Raw genomic sequence first — 17,231 nt, forward strand, 5'->3', positions numbered from 1 at the left:
CGACATGACTTTGGTCAGCGCTCCTGCCCAGGACCCATTAGGAAACACACCCCAGCCATGTAATCAAAGCTGGGGAGACAAAGCACACTGTTACAGTAAAGTTAGTGCACAGATGTACTGCATGTGCGTGCGCGCACACACACACACACACACACACACACACACACACACACACACACACACACACACACACACACACACACACACACACACACACACACACACACTTATTGGAGTGTAAAACGTTTTCATCATTAAAAATCCTATTTTCCCTAACCCTAAACCTAACCCTTAACCTAACCCTAACCCCAAAAACCCTAACCCTAAAACATTAGGCTTAAAATATAATTTGAACAAATTCAGGACCTGAAAAAAATTATTAAAGTGAAATATTAGGACATTGGGATCCTGATAATGTAGGAAAACAAGTGCACACACACGCACGCACGCACGCACACACACACACACACACACACACACACACACACCACACACACACGTCCATCCCTCCACCCTTCAAGGGGCCTGTCACTATCCTTGTGTCCCACTGAATCAAAGGTGTGGTTTCTAAATGACTGTAGAGGACCTACTTTATTAAAACAGAAACACTCTGTCTGGTTTATTAGCTCAGCCACTCTTCAAACTGCCTTTTAACAGAGACGCCTTATGTGATGCTGTTGGGAAGTGACCTCATATCCGGATGATGTAACTGGCATGAGCTACGCCTAGTTAAACTGGGCAGAGCAAGACACACACATACCCAGGCTGAGGTCAGGTCTGACCGACGCCCCTACGTCAAGCACACAGCAGCGTTGATTTTTATTCATTCTGTATATCTTTCTCTCTCCGTGGCCATTCAACGTGGGAAAAAGTACACACACACAAGTTAGGTGGAAGTGGGTCCATTTATTTCAACAGGTTTTGCTCATCACTATCTATATCAATATATATATAAAAACAAATGAATCTTCGACGGCCACTTGTTTCCCCTTTCTTGCCACTTATCTTTTAATGAAATGTACTCCAGTCAGATTTGATCTAATTATTCTCATGCCATGATGGCATATCTGTAGTACATACAGGGTGTTGAATCCATGTGAAATGTGTGACTAATGTATTGTACAGTTTGAGGAGGTTGACTGCTAGTGTACCAGACTCAGACAGTCTTGAAGAGTCCAGACATGATGTAGTCTGTGTGGTTTCCATCGATGAGGCCGTTACCGTTGCTATGGATGAACCAGCAGGGGATGTTCTCTCCATTCTTCACATCCCAGCGGAAGTCCCTCTGCCAGCCCCTGTGGAAACACAGCAAGGAGGAGAGACAATGATGAGAAAAGTGTGTGTATGTACTGTGTGTGTGTGTGTGTGTGTGTGTGTAGACATCTACCTAGTCACTGTAAGCTCCTGTCCCTTCACTAGCATGGTGGCATCTGGTTTCTCTGGCACCTCTCCTGGACGCATGTCTCTCACCTCAAACTGCACGCCATGGTAAAACTGGCCTGCATGGGGACAATACAATACATCTTAATTGATCAGCTAAACAGACAATTGTCCAATATAATGCAGAGTAAACCTCCAGCAACTTCATCTGGCACTGCCAATGACAGATTGCGCCCCTGGTGGTACCTAGCAGGCCGTTGAGGGAGAGGAGGTGGCTGTCCTACCTAGAAGGCCGTGGACGCTGGGGGAGAGGAGGTGGCTGTCCTACCTAGAAGGCCATGGACGCTGGGGGAGAGGAGGTGGCTGTCCTACCTAGAAGGCCGTGGACGCTGGGGGAGAGGAGGTGGCTGTCCTACCTAGAAGGCCATGGACGCTGGGGGAGAGGAGGTGGCTGTCCTACCTAGAAGGCCGTGGACGCTGGGGGAGAGGAGGTGGCTGTCCTACCATAGAAGGCCGTGGACGCTGGGGTAGAGGAGGTGGCTGTCCTACCTAGAAGGCCGTGGACGCTGGGGGAGAGGAGGTGGCTGTCCTACCTAGAAGGCCGTGGACGCTGGGGGAGAGGAGGTGGCTGTCCTACCTAGAAGGCCGTGGACGATTGGGGGAGAGGAGGTGGCTGTCCTACCTAGAAGGTCATGGACGCTGGGGGAGAGGAGGTGGCTGTCCTACCTAGAAGGCCGTGGACGCTGGGGGAGAGGAGGTGGCTGTCCTACCTAGAAGGCCGTGGACGCTGGGGGAGAGGAGGTGGCTGTCCTACCTAGAAGGCCGTGGACGATGGGGGAGAGGAGGTGGCTGTCCTACCTAGAAGGTCATGGACGATGGGGGAGAGGAGGTGGCTGTCCTACCTAGAAGGTCATGGACGATGGGGGAGAGGAGGTGGCTGTCCTACCTAGAAGGCCGTGGACATTGGGGGAGAGGAGGTGGCTGTCCTACCTAGAAGGCCGTGGACAATGAGGGAGAGGAGGTGGCTGCCCTACCTAGAAGGTCGTGGACGATGGGGGAGAGGAGGTGGCTGTCCTACCTAGAAGGCCGTGGACGATGGGGGAAAGGAGGTGGCTGACCTACCTAGAAGGCCGTGGACGCTGGGGGAGAGGAGGTGGCTGTTTCCAAAGAAGGCCGTGGACGCTGGGGGAGATGAGGTGGCTGTCTTACCTAGAAGGTCATGGACGATGGGGGAGAGGAGGTGGCTGTCCTACCTAGAAGGTCATGGACATTGGGGGAGAGGAGGTGGCTGTCCTACCTAGAAGGCCGTGGACAATGAGGGAGAGGAGGTGGCTGTCCTACCTAGAAGGCCGTGGACGATGGGGGAGAGGAGGTGGCTGTCCTACCTAGAAGGCCGTGGACGCTGGGGGAGAGGAGGTGGCTGTCCTACCTAGAAGGCCGTGGACGCTGGGGGAGAGGAGGTGGCTGTCCTACCTAGAAGGCCGTGGACGCTGGGGGAGAGGAGGTGGCTGTCCTACCTAGAAGGCCGTGGACGCTGGGGGAGAGGAGGTGGCTGTCCTACCTAGAAGGCCGTGGACGCTGGGGGAGAGGAGGTGGCTGTCCTACCTAGAAGGCCGTGGACGATGGGGGAGAGGAGGTGGCTGTCCTACCTAGAAGGCCGTGGACGCTGGGGGAGAGGAGGTGGCTGTCCTACCTAGAAGGCCGTGGACGCTGGGGGAGAGGAGATGGCTGTCCAGGGTATAGAAGCCCAGATAGTCCTGGTGGTATGGGTGCTGCTTCCACACCCTGTGTAAGATGACCACAAACCGGACCGAGTCCCTGAGGGTGACGGTCAAGCTGCTGTCTTTGGTCACCTGCAGGTCCATACTGTAGGAGGGAGAAAGGCAGAGAGAGGTGGTTTAACCACGATGACAGAATAAAACGTTAGATGACCCTTCAACCTTATGTGGTAGGGAGGTTGCATTTGAGATAGAAACTCTGGTCTCTACAGTTGAAGTCAGAAGTTTACATACACCTTAGCCAATTACATTTAAACTTAGTTTTTCACAATTCCTGACATTTCATCCTTGTAAAAATTCCCTGTCTTAGGTCAGTTAGGATCACCACTTTATTTTAAGAATGTGAAATGTCAGTATAATAGTAGATAGAATTATTTATTTTAGCTTTCATTTCCTTCATAACATTCCCAGTGGGTCAGAAGTTTACATACACTCAATTAGTATTTGGTAGCATTGCCTTTAAATTGTTTAACTTGGGTCAAACGTTTTGGGTAGCCTTCCACAAGCTTCCCACAATAAGTTGGGTGAATTTTTTCCCATTCCTCCTGACAGAGCTGGTGTAACTGAGTCAGGTTTGTTGGCCTCCTTGCTCGCACACGCTTTTTCAGTTCTGCCCACAACTTTTCCATAGGATTGAGGTCAGGGCTTTGTGATGGCCACTCCAATACCTTGACTTTGTTGTCCTTAAGCCATTTTGCCGCAACTTTGGAAGTATGCTTGGGGTCATTGTCCATTTGGAAGACCCATTTGCGACCAAGATGTAACTTCCTGACTGATGTCTTGAGATGTTGCTTCAATACATCCACATAATGTTCCTATCTCATGATGTCATCTATTTTGTGAAGTGCACCAGTCCCTCCTGCAGCAAAGCACCCCCACAATACGATGCTGCCACCCCCATTTTTCACGGTTGGGATGGTGTTCTTCGGCTTGCAAGCCTCCCCCTTTTTCCTCCGAACATAACGATGGTCATCATGGCCAAACAGTTCTATTTTTGTTTCATCAGACCAGAGGACATTTCTCCAAAAAGTACAATCTTTGTCCCCATGTGCAGTTGCAAACCGTAGTCTGGCTTTTTTATGGCAGTTTTGGAGCAGTGGCTTCTTCCTTGCTGAGCGGCCTTTCAGGTTATGTCGATATAGGACTCATTTTACTGTGGATATAGATACTTTTGTACCTGTTTCCTCCAGCATCTTCACAAGGTCCTTTGCTGTTGTTCTGGGATTGATTTGCACTTCTCGCACCAAAGTACGTTCATCTCTAGGAGACAGAACTCGTCTCCTTCCTGAGCGGTATGACGGCTGCGTGGTCCCATGGTGTTTATACTTGCGTACTATTGTTTGTACAGATGAACGTGGTACCTTCAGGCATTTGGAAATTGCTCCCAAGGATGAACCAGGCTTGTGGAGGTCTACAATTTTTTTTCTGAGGTCTTGGCTGATTTCTTTTGATTTTCCCATGATGTCAAGCAAAGAGGCACTGAGTTTGAAGGTAGGCCTTGAAATAAATCCACAGGTACAACTCCAATTGACTCAAAGTATGACAATTAGCCTATCAGAAGCTTCTAAAGCCATGACACCATTTTCTGGAATTTTCCAAGCTGTTTAAAGGCACAGTCAACTTAGTGTATGTAAACTTATGACCCACTGGAATTTGATACAGTGAATTATAAGTGAAATAATCTGTCTGTAAACAATTGTTGGGAAATGACTTGTGTCATGCACAAAGTAGATGTCCTAACCGACTTGCCAAAATTATAGCTGTTAACAAGAAATTTGTGGAGTGTTGATAAACGAGTTTTAATGACTCCAACATAAATGTATGTAAACTTCCGACTTCAACTGTACGTATCAAGCTTTAGTTTTTAGTTCTACGAGTTATATGGAAGCCAGAACGGCAAAACCAGAATGAGTAAGGGTGCTTACTTGGCTCCCTTAAGAGAGGCGGTGTCTGACCAGAAGAGCTTGGCCTGCTTGCCATCCTGGGACACAGTGATGTCATGAGTGGTCACCTCCAGTCTCACCCCCAGCCCCTGGTGAACGATGCCAAAGCGACCGAAGTAGGTGTTCACCTTGCCATCAGGGGCCACTTTCTTATCCCCAATGGTCTGGCCATTGACCAAAATACCTGCAAGGCAGCATGGGATTGAGGCAAGCTGTTGGTATAATATAGATTTGATATGTGTTCATTATTTTATAAAACAAGTGTCATGTTTTGATTTCATGCCTTCAAAGACGCATTAGTGTCAAAGGTTGGTCAATTTCAAATAATGTCTACTTTCTCCATATTCACCTGCCAGCTGGTCTCTCACTAGGTTGAAGATGGTACCAGGTTTGTCGTCTACGTTGAAGCACAGTGCATCCTCCTGCTCTGGCAACTCAATCATGAAATGAGGGTCTCCATCCACTGCAGATTCATCAACAGGTTGTTCCAGCTTTTACATTTGATTTGGTTGAGGCTAAGCCCATCCAAACATTGTATCACTCTTTTATAGTCCGGGCGTGACAGCATGGTGGGCATTGAAAATACTAAATATAAATATAACATTTCTGTAGTTGGTGAAGCACATAGAAAATCCTGAAGTAACCCATGTCTGACAGGAGGGTCACTCTGAATGAAGATGGACTCACCAAAGTTTATAGGTGAGTTCCTGCTGTGCGCCCAGGTGTTGCTCATCAGCTGGGGTCCATAATTACCTGAAAATCACGGCAAGATGTCAGATGGCAAATAACGTTTTCCACATTCAAAGTGGTAAAATGCATTTGATAGATTTACCCTGAATATAACAGGGTGTATATTACCATGCAATATCCTCAGTTTCTAACCACAAATCATTTGGTGTCAGCTTTCCATGTCATAAATCCAGGTGATCCACTATAATGACATAGAAAGCCATTTAGTTGAAGGATCCAGTCATGTCCATTCATGGCATGTGCTTACCAAATCTCTGGGCTTTCTGCCTTTCATCTGTCAAACAGTAGTAGGAGAAAACAGTCAGACAGACACATTTGACAATCGATGCAAGGATTTCCATAACCACTGAGATAAACATGTCAGATAAGACACGCCAGATGTACTGGTTGTCTCCCCCTGCCCCTGCCCCTCTCCCAACCCACTGGGTCACATACCCTCGGTCAGCTTGTCGGCGATGAGGGGGCCCTCTGGCCCCTCGTCAGTCTCAGGCTTGGTGACCACCATGGAGGTAAGGGGGGTGACGAAGCTGTACTGCAGGGACATCTCCAGAGCCTTGGCAGTGGCATTTCCCTTCTCCTCCGCATTACCAGTCTCTCTGACAAGAGAAACATAGGACGAATGGTGTTATTGCATTAGGTTTGGATTAGAGGTTAGGTTCGGTTTAACTTGGGTTAGGTTTGGTTTAACTTACACCGCAGGGCAGAAAAGAATGGAATATTTACGAACTGAGTTACTTTAATATACCCAGTTCCATTCATTAGATTCCAAAGCTAAGCTCTCAACCACCAGTGAGTTATAGGCATTTGGATAATGCTAAGGCACCATTTAGTTCTGGAGTGTTCACCAGACATCAGTAATAGCAGTTAGCTGATCACACAAACCTCTTGCTTAACAGTTCTTGGATGGTGAGGTAGGCCCAAAGACGCTCAGTGTAGTCCCCGAATATGTACTCCTGCTCAGGGTACAGTATGTCCCACTCCTGGGCACTGGCCTGGCCTTTCACAATAAAGTCCTCCTCAAACTAAAAAAAGAGTGAGGGAGTGAGAGAGAAGAGAAGAGAAAGAGGTGTTAGACACAGAAGGCGTGAGAGAGAAGAGAAAGAGGTGTTAGACACAGAGAAGGAGTGAGAGAGAAGAGAAAGAGGTGTTAGACACAGAGAAGGAGTGAGAGAGAAGAGAAAGAGGTGTTAGACACAGAGAAGGAGTGAGAGAGAAGAGAAAGAGGTGTTAGACACAGAGAAGGAGTGAGAGAGAAGAGAAAGAGGTGTTAGACACAGAGAAGGCGTGAGAGAGAAGAGAAAGAGGTGTTAGACACAGAGAAGGAGTGAGAGAGAAGAGAAAGAGGTGTTAGACACAGAGAAGGAGTGAGAGAGAAGAGAAAGAGGTGTTAGACACAGAGAAGGAGTGAGAGAGAAGAGAAAGAGGTGTTAGACACAGAGAAGGCGTGAGAGAGAAGAGAAAGAGGTGTTAGACACAGAGAAGGAGTGAGAGAGAAGAGAAAGAGGTGTTAGACACAGAGAAGGAGTGAGAGAGAAGAGAAAGAGGTGTTAGACACAGAGAAGGCGTGAGAGAGAAGAGAAAGAGGTGTTAGACACAGAGAAGGAGTGAGAGAGAAGAGAAAGAGGTGTTAGACACAGAGAAGGAGTGAGAGAGAAGCATTAGTTGGGTTGAGAATTGTACAATACTTGAGTCGCAATGCCCTTCAGGTGCAAAGAAAGATCCATCTTTCTAAGCTCAGTATCCGGGTGGTGTGTTGCGTTGTGCCTGTCTGTTCCTCACCCCATGTGCAAACACCTCCACCAGGAAGTTATCCAGGCTATAGTCAGTGAGCCGGCCAGCTACCACGATCTCTGAGCCGTTGAACAGCTGCTTGTAGTGACTGGTGGTCAGAGAGTTCACCAGGTTGTCAGGGTAACGCAGGTCCACCTCGGAGAGGAGGGGGCTGGCTACTTCCTCATAGAAACCCTCGGACACAAATGCACACATCACCAAATCATTTGTCTATTGTAATTTCTGACAGTACATTATCAATAATGCCAAAACGTAGGATCTATATAAGACCTCAACCTACATAGTTTTATCCTTCCTGTGACGCTATGGTCAAACCAGAAGGCCACAGAAAAGTGACTATTGTGAGATTTGGAACAGAGCCCTGGTCCATACCTGAAGCTGGACAGTGGCATCGGAGCCCTCATAGATCCTTCGGGCCAGTCCCTTGTTCTGTCTAGACATCACATCCAGAAAGGAGTAATCCACATCATCCCCAAAGCCCAGACAGAACAGAGTCATGTTCCCACCCATAGCAAGAAGGACATTCTCCTGAATCTGTGGTACAGAAGACTCTCCTGTACACAAACACAGATGGCATGTACCATGACCTTACCGGCTGGATCTAATATAGAGCAATAAATCAGATGGCCACTTCAATGTTAAAACGGCAGTCCCAAACAAATAAGTAAGATCAGAAGGGAAGGAAACCTGTTCGCACCTGAGTTGGGCATTCCATCTGTCATTAAGATAACCATAGACACACTCCTCTCCGGGACATTCTTGTCTCGTTTGCCTTTCATTATCATGTCCACAGCTTTCATCACAGCATCATTTATATTAGTGGCTAAAAGGAGAACACCCAAAATGAATCCAGGTGTTATCAAATGTATTTGATAGACATCATTTTGTAACATAAATGCACCTCACTCAGTTTTATCATACTGCTTGCCCAAGTGTTGTACTGTCATAGTTTTAATACGTGTCCTAACGACAGAAACGTCATTAATGATCTGTCTCTGTATGTCACCCTGTTCCCATTCAACACATAATGGCTCACTTCCCGAATCAGTTATTCCTTGGATAAATGTTTGGGCTTCAGACACATTTTCCTTGGTGGCCTTGGTAAGAGATTCCTTCCATGTTGAGATGCTAGAGTCAAATAGGACAATGCCGAAGTAGTCGTCCTCAGCCAGGTCATTCAGGATGGTCAGCATAGCTTCCTTTGTCTAGGAGGGATCAAAGGCTCTCAGGTCAATCTGAACATCAACTACAATTACAGCACTGTAACCAAGTGATATGTTTCCTGTATCCTTTTATCTTTCTTTCTTTCTCTCAGACACACTGTTTCTCTCTTACTTGCTTCAGTTTGATTCCGTACATTGATCCACTCCTATCGATCACAAACACCACATTTTTTGGAACTTGGGGTAAGTCCGGAGGCGCAAAGAAGTGCACAAAGTACCCATTCACTATCTGAAAAATACATATCATGAATATCATTATGACATGAACAACCTGAATTGATGGAATTGACCCCAATACCGATTCTATATTATATTCAACACAGCTGACCTGGATGTCACCGATGATCTCAGCTCGGTTCACGTCATATTTGATGAAGAAATCCCCGTCAATCAGGGTGCCGTCACAACCGGGGCACTTCCTCTGCTGGTCCAGTGTTGGGCAGAATGAGATGTGTGCCTGAGTGAGGGAGGGCAATACAATTAAACACAAAACAACACAGCAAAATAGTATTCATCTCTTTCGGAGGATTTGTTCCACATGCAGTTGTTTCATAGGACAGAACGGCATCATATACCTTTTTGTCGGTGACTGTTTTCTCCACCAGGGGGAGAAGCTCGTTGGAGATGAAGGTTCCATAGGCCTCCAGGAAGGCAATGCCCTGGGGTTCATAGATATCTGCCACAATCTGTCACAGAGACATGGACAGGACTGATGAGACACAGGACTGAGGAGTCAAGATGATGACAAGATGTTTTGGAGTATAGGGTGTAAACATCTACAGACCTCAAAGTGCTGGACCAGCTGCTTGGGTTTGACCCGGGTCATGATCTCATATTGGCCCAGTTTACGCTGAAGCAACTCCTCATGGGTCAAAATGAAGGTGACGTTACTATTGGCCGCGATGTTCACAGACACGGTGAACTTCTCCATCTTCCTCCCCGATGCCCTAGAGTACACAAACACAGGCCGGGTAGGAGGACAATCACATTTGAAACAAAACACATGCTGTGATTTAAGAGAACAGGAGTGCTTGGTGTAATGGAAACATCATGTTTGTCCCCTCCTCATTGCCCTGATCCACTCACTTGACCAGTCCTGCAGTCTGCCCTGTGGAAACAGCTTTCTCATACTGCTTCTTGGCTTTCTCCTTCTCCTTCACCTCGCCCGTGTATGTCTGACCCTCTATCTCCCTGAGATACAAAAACACAGTCATTCAAACAAACAAACAGAAACACATATGCACTCACACGCAGATATACACACATACAAACACACACATGCACACACAGCACAGAGTAACAGTCCTATGGATTGGTGTTATCATTTCTAGACATAACGTGGCTTCTACACATGCCATGGGTGCTGACTGACATGCTGAAGTTGGTGATGAAGGCGGTCTTGGGCAGATCCACCTCGAAGAACACTTCCTGAGAGGATTTGGCCTTGTTCAGAGCACTGGAGGTTATGACCGTGTGAGCAAAACGAGAAGCGACCTTACAGTCCACCTTTACACTGTACACCTCCACCTGAGAGAGTAAGAGAGGACGTAAGAGAGAGAGAGAGAGGAAGAGAGAGAGATAGAGAGAGAGGATGAGAGACAGGGAGAGAGTGAAAGAAAGAAACAGAAACAGAAGGGTTTTGAAATGTTTGCTTGTGTGAGTAATGACTGTCTAATGTGCCTATAAAACGTTCACACACTTTCTCAAAATGTATTTTCCTGTTACAGCTGAATAGTGTGAAGTAAGCTGCATTGACTACAAGATTACTGCCAAAACAAATGATTACCGCTGTACTCTTGTGAAAAACATTAACTCAGTGTTTCCAGTAAAAAGAAGAGATGAGTCACTTCAGGGTGAGCAAGGGCACAGATTTCTAGTGTTGAAGATAGTGGTGGCAGTGCATCATCATCATCCTCACAAATAGAACGTAAATATTGTGATTTCCTTACCTCCGCATTATCTGTACTTCTTTTCTGTAAAAAAAAAGAATAACATTTAGACACAGTATTATAAAATGATTTTTTTTACAGAGTACACTGTACGACTTAGACATTTTTTACTTTTCAAGTGGCTGAAACTTCTAGCTGCCAATGATAGTTGTATTTACAGAAATAGAGAGTAGGGTAACCGTGGCAAAGAGCAAAGGATTTTCTCAAATATTTACTCAACCATGGTCTCAAAGATTTGTTTTTGGGAGAAATACAAATAACAATATATTCATCAGGTATCATCAGATGCACCACTGGGTGTTCAAGACTAGAAGTCTGACGGATTCTGCAACAGATTCCTGTTGTGGATTTGTGTCAGACAGTGCGGTTTATGTTGATGCTGAGCTACCGTCATACCTTTAGTAGCCGTGTAGCACCATCAGAGCCCTGGGATACAAAGCACAAGGGAGAAGTTTGAGTTTAGGGTCAGAATGTCAAACTAATTTAACATCTCATAGTCTAATTCATTGTAAAGCATATACATATTGGCATGAATATAAATCGATTAATGTACACAGAGGCATGCACAAACACCCACACCCACATACACGAAAGTAGACCAGATATGAATCAAAGGAGAGATGTGTTAACAGAAAAGTAGATATGGTACAGATACATATCAAGTAAATAGAGTAACAGTAGAGTATAGCCAGAGGGGAGAGATGTATTAACAGTAGAATATAGCAGGAGGGGGAGATGGCAGCAGGGGAGAGATGTAGTAACAGTAGAATATAGCAGGAGGGGGAGATGGCAGCAGGGGAGAGATGTAGTAACAGTAGAATATAGCAGGAGGGGGAGATGACAGCAGGGGAGAGATGTAGTAACAGTAGAATATAGCAGGAGGGGGAGATGGCAGCAGGGGAGAGATGTAGTAACAGTAGAATATAGCAGGAGGGAGGAGATGGCAGCAGGGGAGAGATGTAGTAACAGTAGAATATAGCAGGAGGGGGAGATGACAGCAGGTGAGAGATGTAGTAACAGTAGAATATAGCAGGAGGGGGAGATGACAGCAGGGGAGAGATGTAGTAACAGTAGAATATAGCAGGAGGGGGAGATGGCAGCAGGGGAGAGATGTAGTAACAGTAGAATATAGCAGGAGGGGGAGATGACAGCAGGGGAGAGATGTAGTAACAGTAGAATATAGCAGGAGGGGGAGATGACAGCAGGGGAGAGATGTAGTAACAGTAGAATATAGCAGGAGGGGGAGATGACAGCAGGGGAGAGATGTAGTAACAGTAGAATATAGCAGGAGGGGGAGATGGCAGCAGGGGAGAGATGTAGTAGCAGTAGAATATAGCAGGAGGGGGAGATGGCAGCAAGGGAGAGATGTAGTAACAGTAGAATATAGCAGGAGGGAGGAGATGGCAGCAGGGGAGAGATGCAGTAACAGTAGTATATAGCAGGAGGGAGGAGATGTAAGAGTAGAGTAAATACTACAGATGTAGGATCTTAATTTGAGCCATATTGCTACAGCAGGAAAATAATCCCGCAGCAACAGGACATGTTAATTATTATGTGGATAATGGATAATCATGGACATTTCTGTAGGAGTTGATACATTTTTCGTAAGGGAAAATCAAGTCTGACATTTCAAAATGGAAATTGTAAACTTCCGAAGCCTTTTTAAACCTCACATACAATACAAGTTTAATATGTCCTGCAGTGCAGTAAGTCCTCCTGCAACAGGGGGATCAAATTGAGAACCTGCATCTTTATAGTAACAATGGAGAGTCACCTGTGGTGTGGAGGTATCCCGTGAGATAACCAGAGCTCCATGCGACAGAGCCGGGAGTAAGACACATCCCAAGAACAGCAGCACAGTCCACAATCCAGACATGACCAAACTGCAGCTAAACACTGACTTCACAGCTTAGAAAACTCAACCCTTTCCTACCGCCCAGCTCAAAGGAGAAGTGGCAGAGTGTGTGTGTTTTTCTGCTTTTATACTGGAGCAACGACCAGAAGACCTGACCTCAGCGTGGCAGGAGGCCCGAGGTGTGTGTAGGTCTGTGTTCTTGTATGCCTCTCAAGATGTGTGTGAGTGTGTTTACATATATTTGTTTGTCTATCTGTCCATATAGCCTACTCTCTCTACCTACTGTAGTAAAAAAAAAGCAACTGAACATTTGAGGTTGTTTTTTATTCTGACTGCATGGAATCTGGTAAGCACAAAAAGTAAATAAGTTAGTTTTCGTAAGAGCTGTTATTCAGCAAGTATGGACTTCATTCTATCGGTCAATATAACATCAGGGTACTTCAACCTCTGCTTGTCCATTGTTTGTTAGCTCTGTTGACAAACCGAGTTTCTGAGAACGCTCTATCCCAACTGGTCCTTCTCTTTAGCTCACACATTGCTCCCACTGGTACAGTACTGTATGTGTGTTTCTGTTCTCACTCATTACCAGAGAAGTGTGTACATACATGTACAGTAGGTATTTGTTCCCTCACTGAGGGTTGATTGCAAAATGCTAAGAAAATGAGTCATTTTGTTGACTCATGGAGGGTAGAGCTGGAGAGAGAGATATATATTTGGACCACCATATCAAGGAGGGCTCTGTATGCCCGATACTGAAGCCTCATTCAGACCAGAGGGGTATACTAATAATCTTGCTAGATGCACTCAAGCTTTTCTGGATTGAGCTAGTTTTAGTTAGTTACACAATCCAGATCAGACTTAATCCTTGTTACAAAGGTAGATATTGATCGTGCACCCGCCACACTTGTAACTGTGTGTGCACTCAATCATCAAGTTTGCAGACGACACTACAGTGGTTGGCTTGATTACCAACAACGACGAGACGGCCTACAGGGAGGAGGTGAGGGCCCTCGGATTGTGGTGTCAGGAAAATAACCTGACACTCAATGTCAACAAAACAAAGGAGATGATCGTGGACTTCAGGAAACAGCAGAGGGAGCAGCCCCCTATCCACATCGACGGGACAGTAGTGGCTCGGGTGGAGAGTTTTAAGTTCCTCTGCGTACACATCACGGACAAACTGAAATGGTCCACCCACACAGACAGCGTGGTGAAGAAGGCGCAGCAGTGCCTCTTCAACCTCAGGAGGCTGAAGAAATTCGGCTTGTCACCAAAAACACTCACTAACTTTTACAGATGCACAATCGAGAGCATCCTGTCGGGCTGTATCACTGCCTGGTACGGCAGCTGCTCCGCCCACAACCGGAAGGCTCTCCAGAGGGTAGTGAGGTCTGCACAATGCATCACCGGGTGCAAACTACCTGCCCTCCAGGACACCTATACCACCCGATGTCACAGGAAGGCCAAAAAGATCATCAAGGACAACAACCACCCGAGCCACTGCCTGTTCACCCCGTTAACATCCAGAAGGCGAGGTCAGTACAGGTGCATCAAAGCTGGGACCGAGAGCCTGAAAAACAGCTTCTATCTCAAGGCCATCAGACTGTTAAACAGCCATCACTAACATTGAGTATATACTGTACGCTAATACCATCTACTGCATCTTGATGTAATTAAATGTATCACTAGCCACTTTAAACAATGCCACTTTATATAATGTTTTCCTACCCTACATTACTCATCTCATATGTATATACTGTACTCCATACCATCTACTGCATCTTGCCTATGCCGTTCGGCCATCAGCCATTTATATATACTGCTCAAAAAAATAAAGGGAACACTTAAACAACACATCCTAGATCTGAATGAAAGAAATAATCTTATTAAATACTTTTTTCTTTACATAGTTGAATGTGCTGACAACAAAATCACACAAAAATAATCAATGGAAATCCAATTTATCAACCCATGGAGGTCTGGATTTGGAGTCACACTCAAAATTAAAGTGGAAAACCACACTACAGGCTGATCCAACTTTGATGTAATGTCCTTAAAACAAGTCAAAATGAGGCTCAGTAGTGTGTGTGGCCTCCACGTGCCTGTATGACCTCCCTACAACGCCTGAGCATGCTCCTGATGAGGTGGCGGATGGTCTCCTGAGGGATCTCCTCCCAGACCTGGACTAAAGCATCCGCCGACTCCTGGACAGTCTGTGGTGCAACGTGGCGTTGGTGGATGGAGCGAGACATGATGTCCCAGATGTGCTCAATTGGATTCAGGTCTGGGGAACGGGCGGGCCAGTCCATAGCATCAATGCCTTCCTCTTGCAGGAACTGCTGACACACTCCAGCCACATGAGGTCTAGCATTGTCTTGCATTAGGAGGAACCCAGGGCCAACCGCACCAGCATATGGTCTCACAAGGGGTCTGAGGATCTCATCTCGGTACCTAATGGCAGTCAGGCTACCTCTGGCGAGCACATGGAGGGCTGTGCGGCCCCCCAAAGAAATGCCACCCCACACCATGACTGACCCACCGCCAAACCGGTCATGCTGGAGGATGTTGCAGGCAGCAGAACGTTCTCCACGGCGTCTCCAGACTCTGTCACGTCTGTCACATGTGCTCAGTGTGAACCAGCGTTCATCTGTGAAGAGCACAGGGTGCCAGTGGTGAATTTGCCAATCTTGGTGTTCTCTGGTAAATGCCAAACGTCCTGCACGGTGTTGGGCTGTAAGCACAACCCACACCTGCGGATGTCGGGCCCTCATACCACCCTCATGCAGTCTGTTTCTGACCGTTTGAGCAGACACATGCACATTTGTGGCCTGCTGGAGGTCATTTTGCAGGGCTCTGGCAGTGCTTCTCCTGCTCCTCCTTGCACAAAGGCAGAGGTAGCGGTCCTGCTGCTGGGTTGTTGCCATCCTATGGCCTCCTCCACATCTCCTGATGTACTGGCCTGTCTCCTGGTAGCGCCTCCATGCTCTGGAAACTACGCTGACAGACACAGCAAACCTTCTTGCCACAGCTCGCATTGATGTGCCATCCTGGATGAGCTGCACTACCTGAGCCACTTGTGTGGGTTGTAGACTCCGTCTCATGCTACCACTAGAGTGAAACCACCGCCAGCATTCAAAAGTGACCAAAACATCAGCCAGGAAGCATAGGAATTGAGAAGTGGTCTGTGCTCCCCAGCTGCAGAACCACTCCTTTATTGGGGGTGTCTTGCTAATTGCCTATAATTTCCACCTGTTGTCTATGCCATTTGCACAACAGCATGTGAAATTTATTGTTAATCAGTGTTGCTTCCAAAGTGGACAGTTTGATTTCACAGAAGTGTGATTGACTTGGAGTTACATTGTGTTGTTTAAGTGTTCCCTTTATTTTTGTGAGCAGTGTACTTCTATGTACATATTCGTATTCATTCCTTTACACTTGTGTGTATAGGGTAGTTGTTGTGGAATTGTTAGGTTATATTACTTGTTAGATATTACTGCATGGTCGGAACTAGAAGCACAAGCATTTCGCTACACTTGCATTAACACCTGCTAACCATGTGTATGTGACAAATACATTTTATTTTATTTGATGTCGCACATGGCTAGTCGAATGCCAAACTCTTCATTGAGACAATGCTGAAAAATAAATTCCTGGGCGAGTCAGTGGCCCATTTTTATTGATGCTGAAATCAAAATGAAAGAAAGGTTAACATGTAAATTCATCAGGCTTTGATGTGAAATGGCCTAGTAGAAGTGCTGTCTTTCTTCACATATTGTTTATTTGGTGTGCTTATCAATGCACAAGTCCCTTTTTCCCCCCACTACTCAGTGGCGTGTATTCATGGCTGCCAAGAGAAACCAGCCTTCTGCAAAAAAAATGGACCAAGAAGAAAATACAACATAAAATAATGTATCTTTTGTCTCTCGGTGTTTCATCATTTTCCTTCAATTCGAAAGCATCCCGAGCGAGCTAAACAGCGCCCATCTGTCTCTCTACGTGTAGTCCATCTATCTGATGCTGTCTGGTCCAAACGAGTGTGACGACCCTCCCACTCTGTCTGCCGAATTCTCTCTTTGCTCTTGTTTTCCTTATTAGGAAGTCGGTGGGCGGAGCCAGGAGGGTCGTCAGCAAAATGGGACACACCTGGGCCCGGTTGTGTCCCGGGATAAATACACCTTTTTCCTTTTCATTGAGGAGACTCTCCCTGCAGACACAGTTTGATTTTGGTTTGTTTGGGCATCTTTCATCACATCTATACACAACCACTCACTTACACACACCATTGTTAATCGTATATACAGTTGAAGTCGGAAGTTTACATACACTTAGGTTGGAGTCATTAAAACTCGTTTTTCAACCACTCCACAAATTTCTTGTTAACAAACTAGTTTTGGCAAGTCTGTTAGGACATCTACTTTGTGCATGACACAAGTAATGTTTCCAACAATTGTTTAGACAGATTATTTCACTTATAATTCACTGTATCACAATTCCAGTGGGTCAGAAGTTTACATACACTAAGTTTACTGTGCCTTTAAACAGCTTAGAAAACGATGTTATGG

The 17,231-nt window shown here is 46.2% G+C and overlaps 1 protein-coding gene across 2 annotated transcripts; it reads right to left on the minus strand.

Annotated features, from left to right (window-relative positions):
• Positions 1-886: 886 nt before the first annotated feature.
• On the minus strand, positions 887-12,780 carry LOC106582936 (inter-alpha-trypsin inhibitor heavy chain H3). 2 transcript variants are annotated; one of them, XM_014166576.3, is made up of 22 exons: positions 12,589-12,780; positions 11,211-11,240; positions 10,815-10,838; positions 10,238-10,392; positions 9,952-10,056; positions 9,650-9,812; positions 9,441-9,551; positions 9,194-9,322; positions 8,978-9,094; positions 8,679-8,847; positions 8,340-8,465; positions 8,015-8,196; positions 7,631-7,816; positions 6,734-6,873; positions 6,287-6,447; positions 6,099-6,125; positions 5,789-5,854; positions 5,451-5,564; positions 5,084-5,285; positions 3,074-3,246; positions 1,388-1,499; positions 887-1,295 (listed from the first exon to the last, which is right to left on the minus strand). In XM_014166576.3, the coding sequence occupies exons 1-22, from the start codon at positions 12,688-12,690 to the stop codon at positions 1,157-1,159; spliced, it is 2,733 nt and encodes a 910-aa protein (XP_014022051.3). In that variant the 5' UTR covers positions 12,691-12,780; the 3' UTR covers positions 887-1,156. The 2 variants fall into 2 exon arrangements, with proteins under 2 accessions (XP_014022051.3, XP_014022050.3); XM_014166575.3 differs by having other exon boundaries at positions 8,649-8,847.
• Between the last annotated feature and the right edge of the window lie 4,451 nt (positions 12,781-17,231).

Source organism: Salmo salar, chromosome 22 (assembly GCF_965601325.2).
Source record: "Salmo salar chromosome 22, fSalSal1, whole genome shotgun sequence".
NCBI classification, from domain to species: domain Eukaryota; kingdom Metazoa; phylum Chordata; class Actinopteri; order Salmoniformes; family Salmonidae; genus Salmo; species Salmo salar.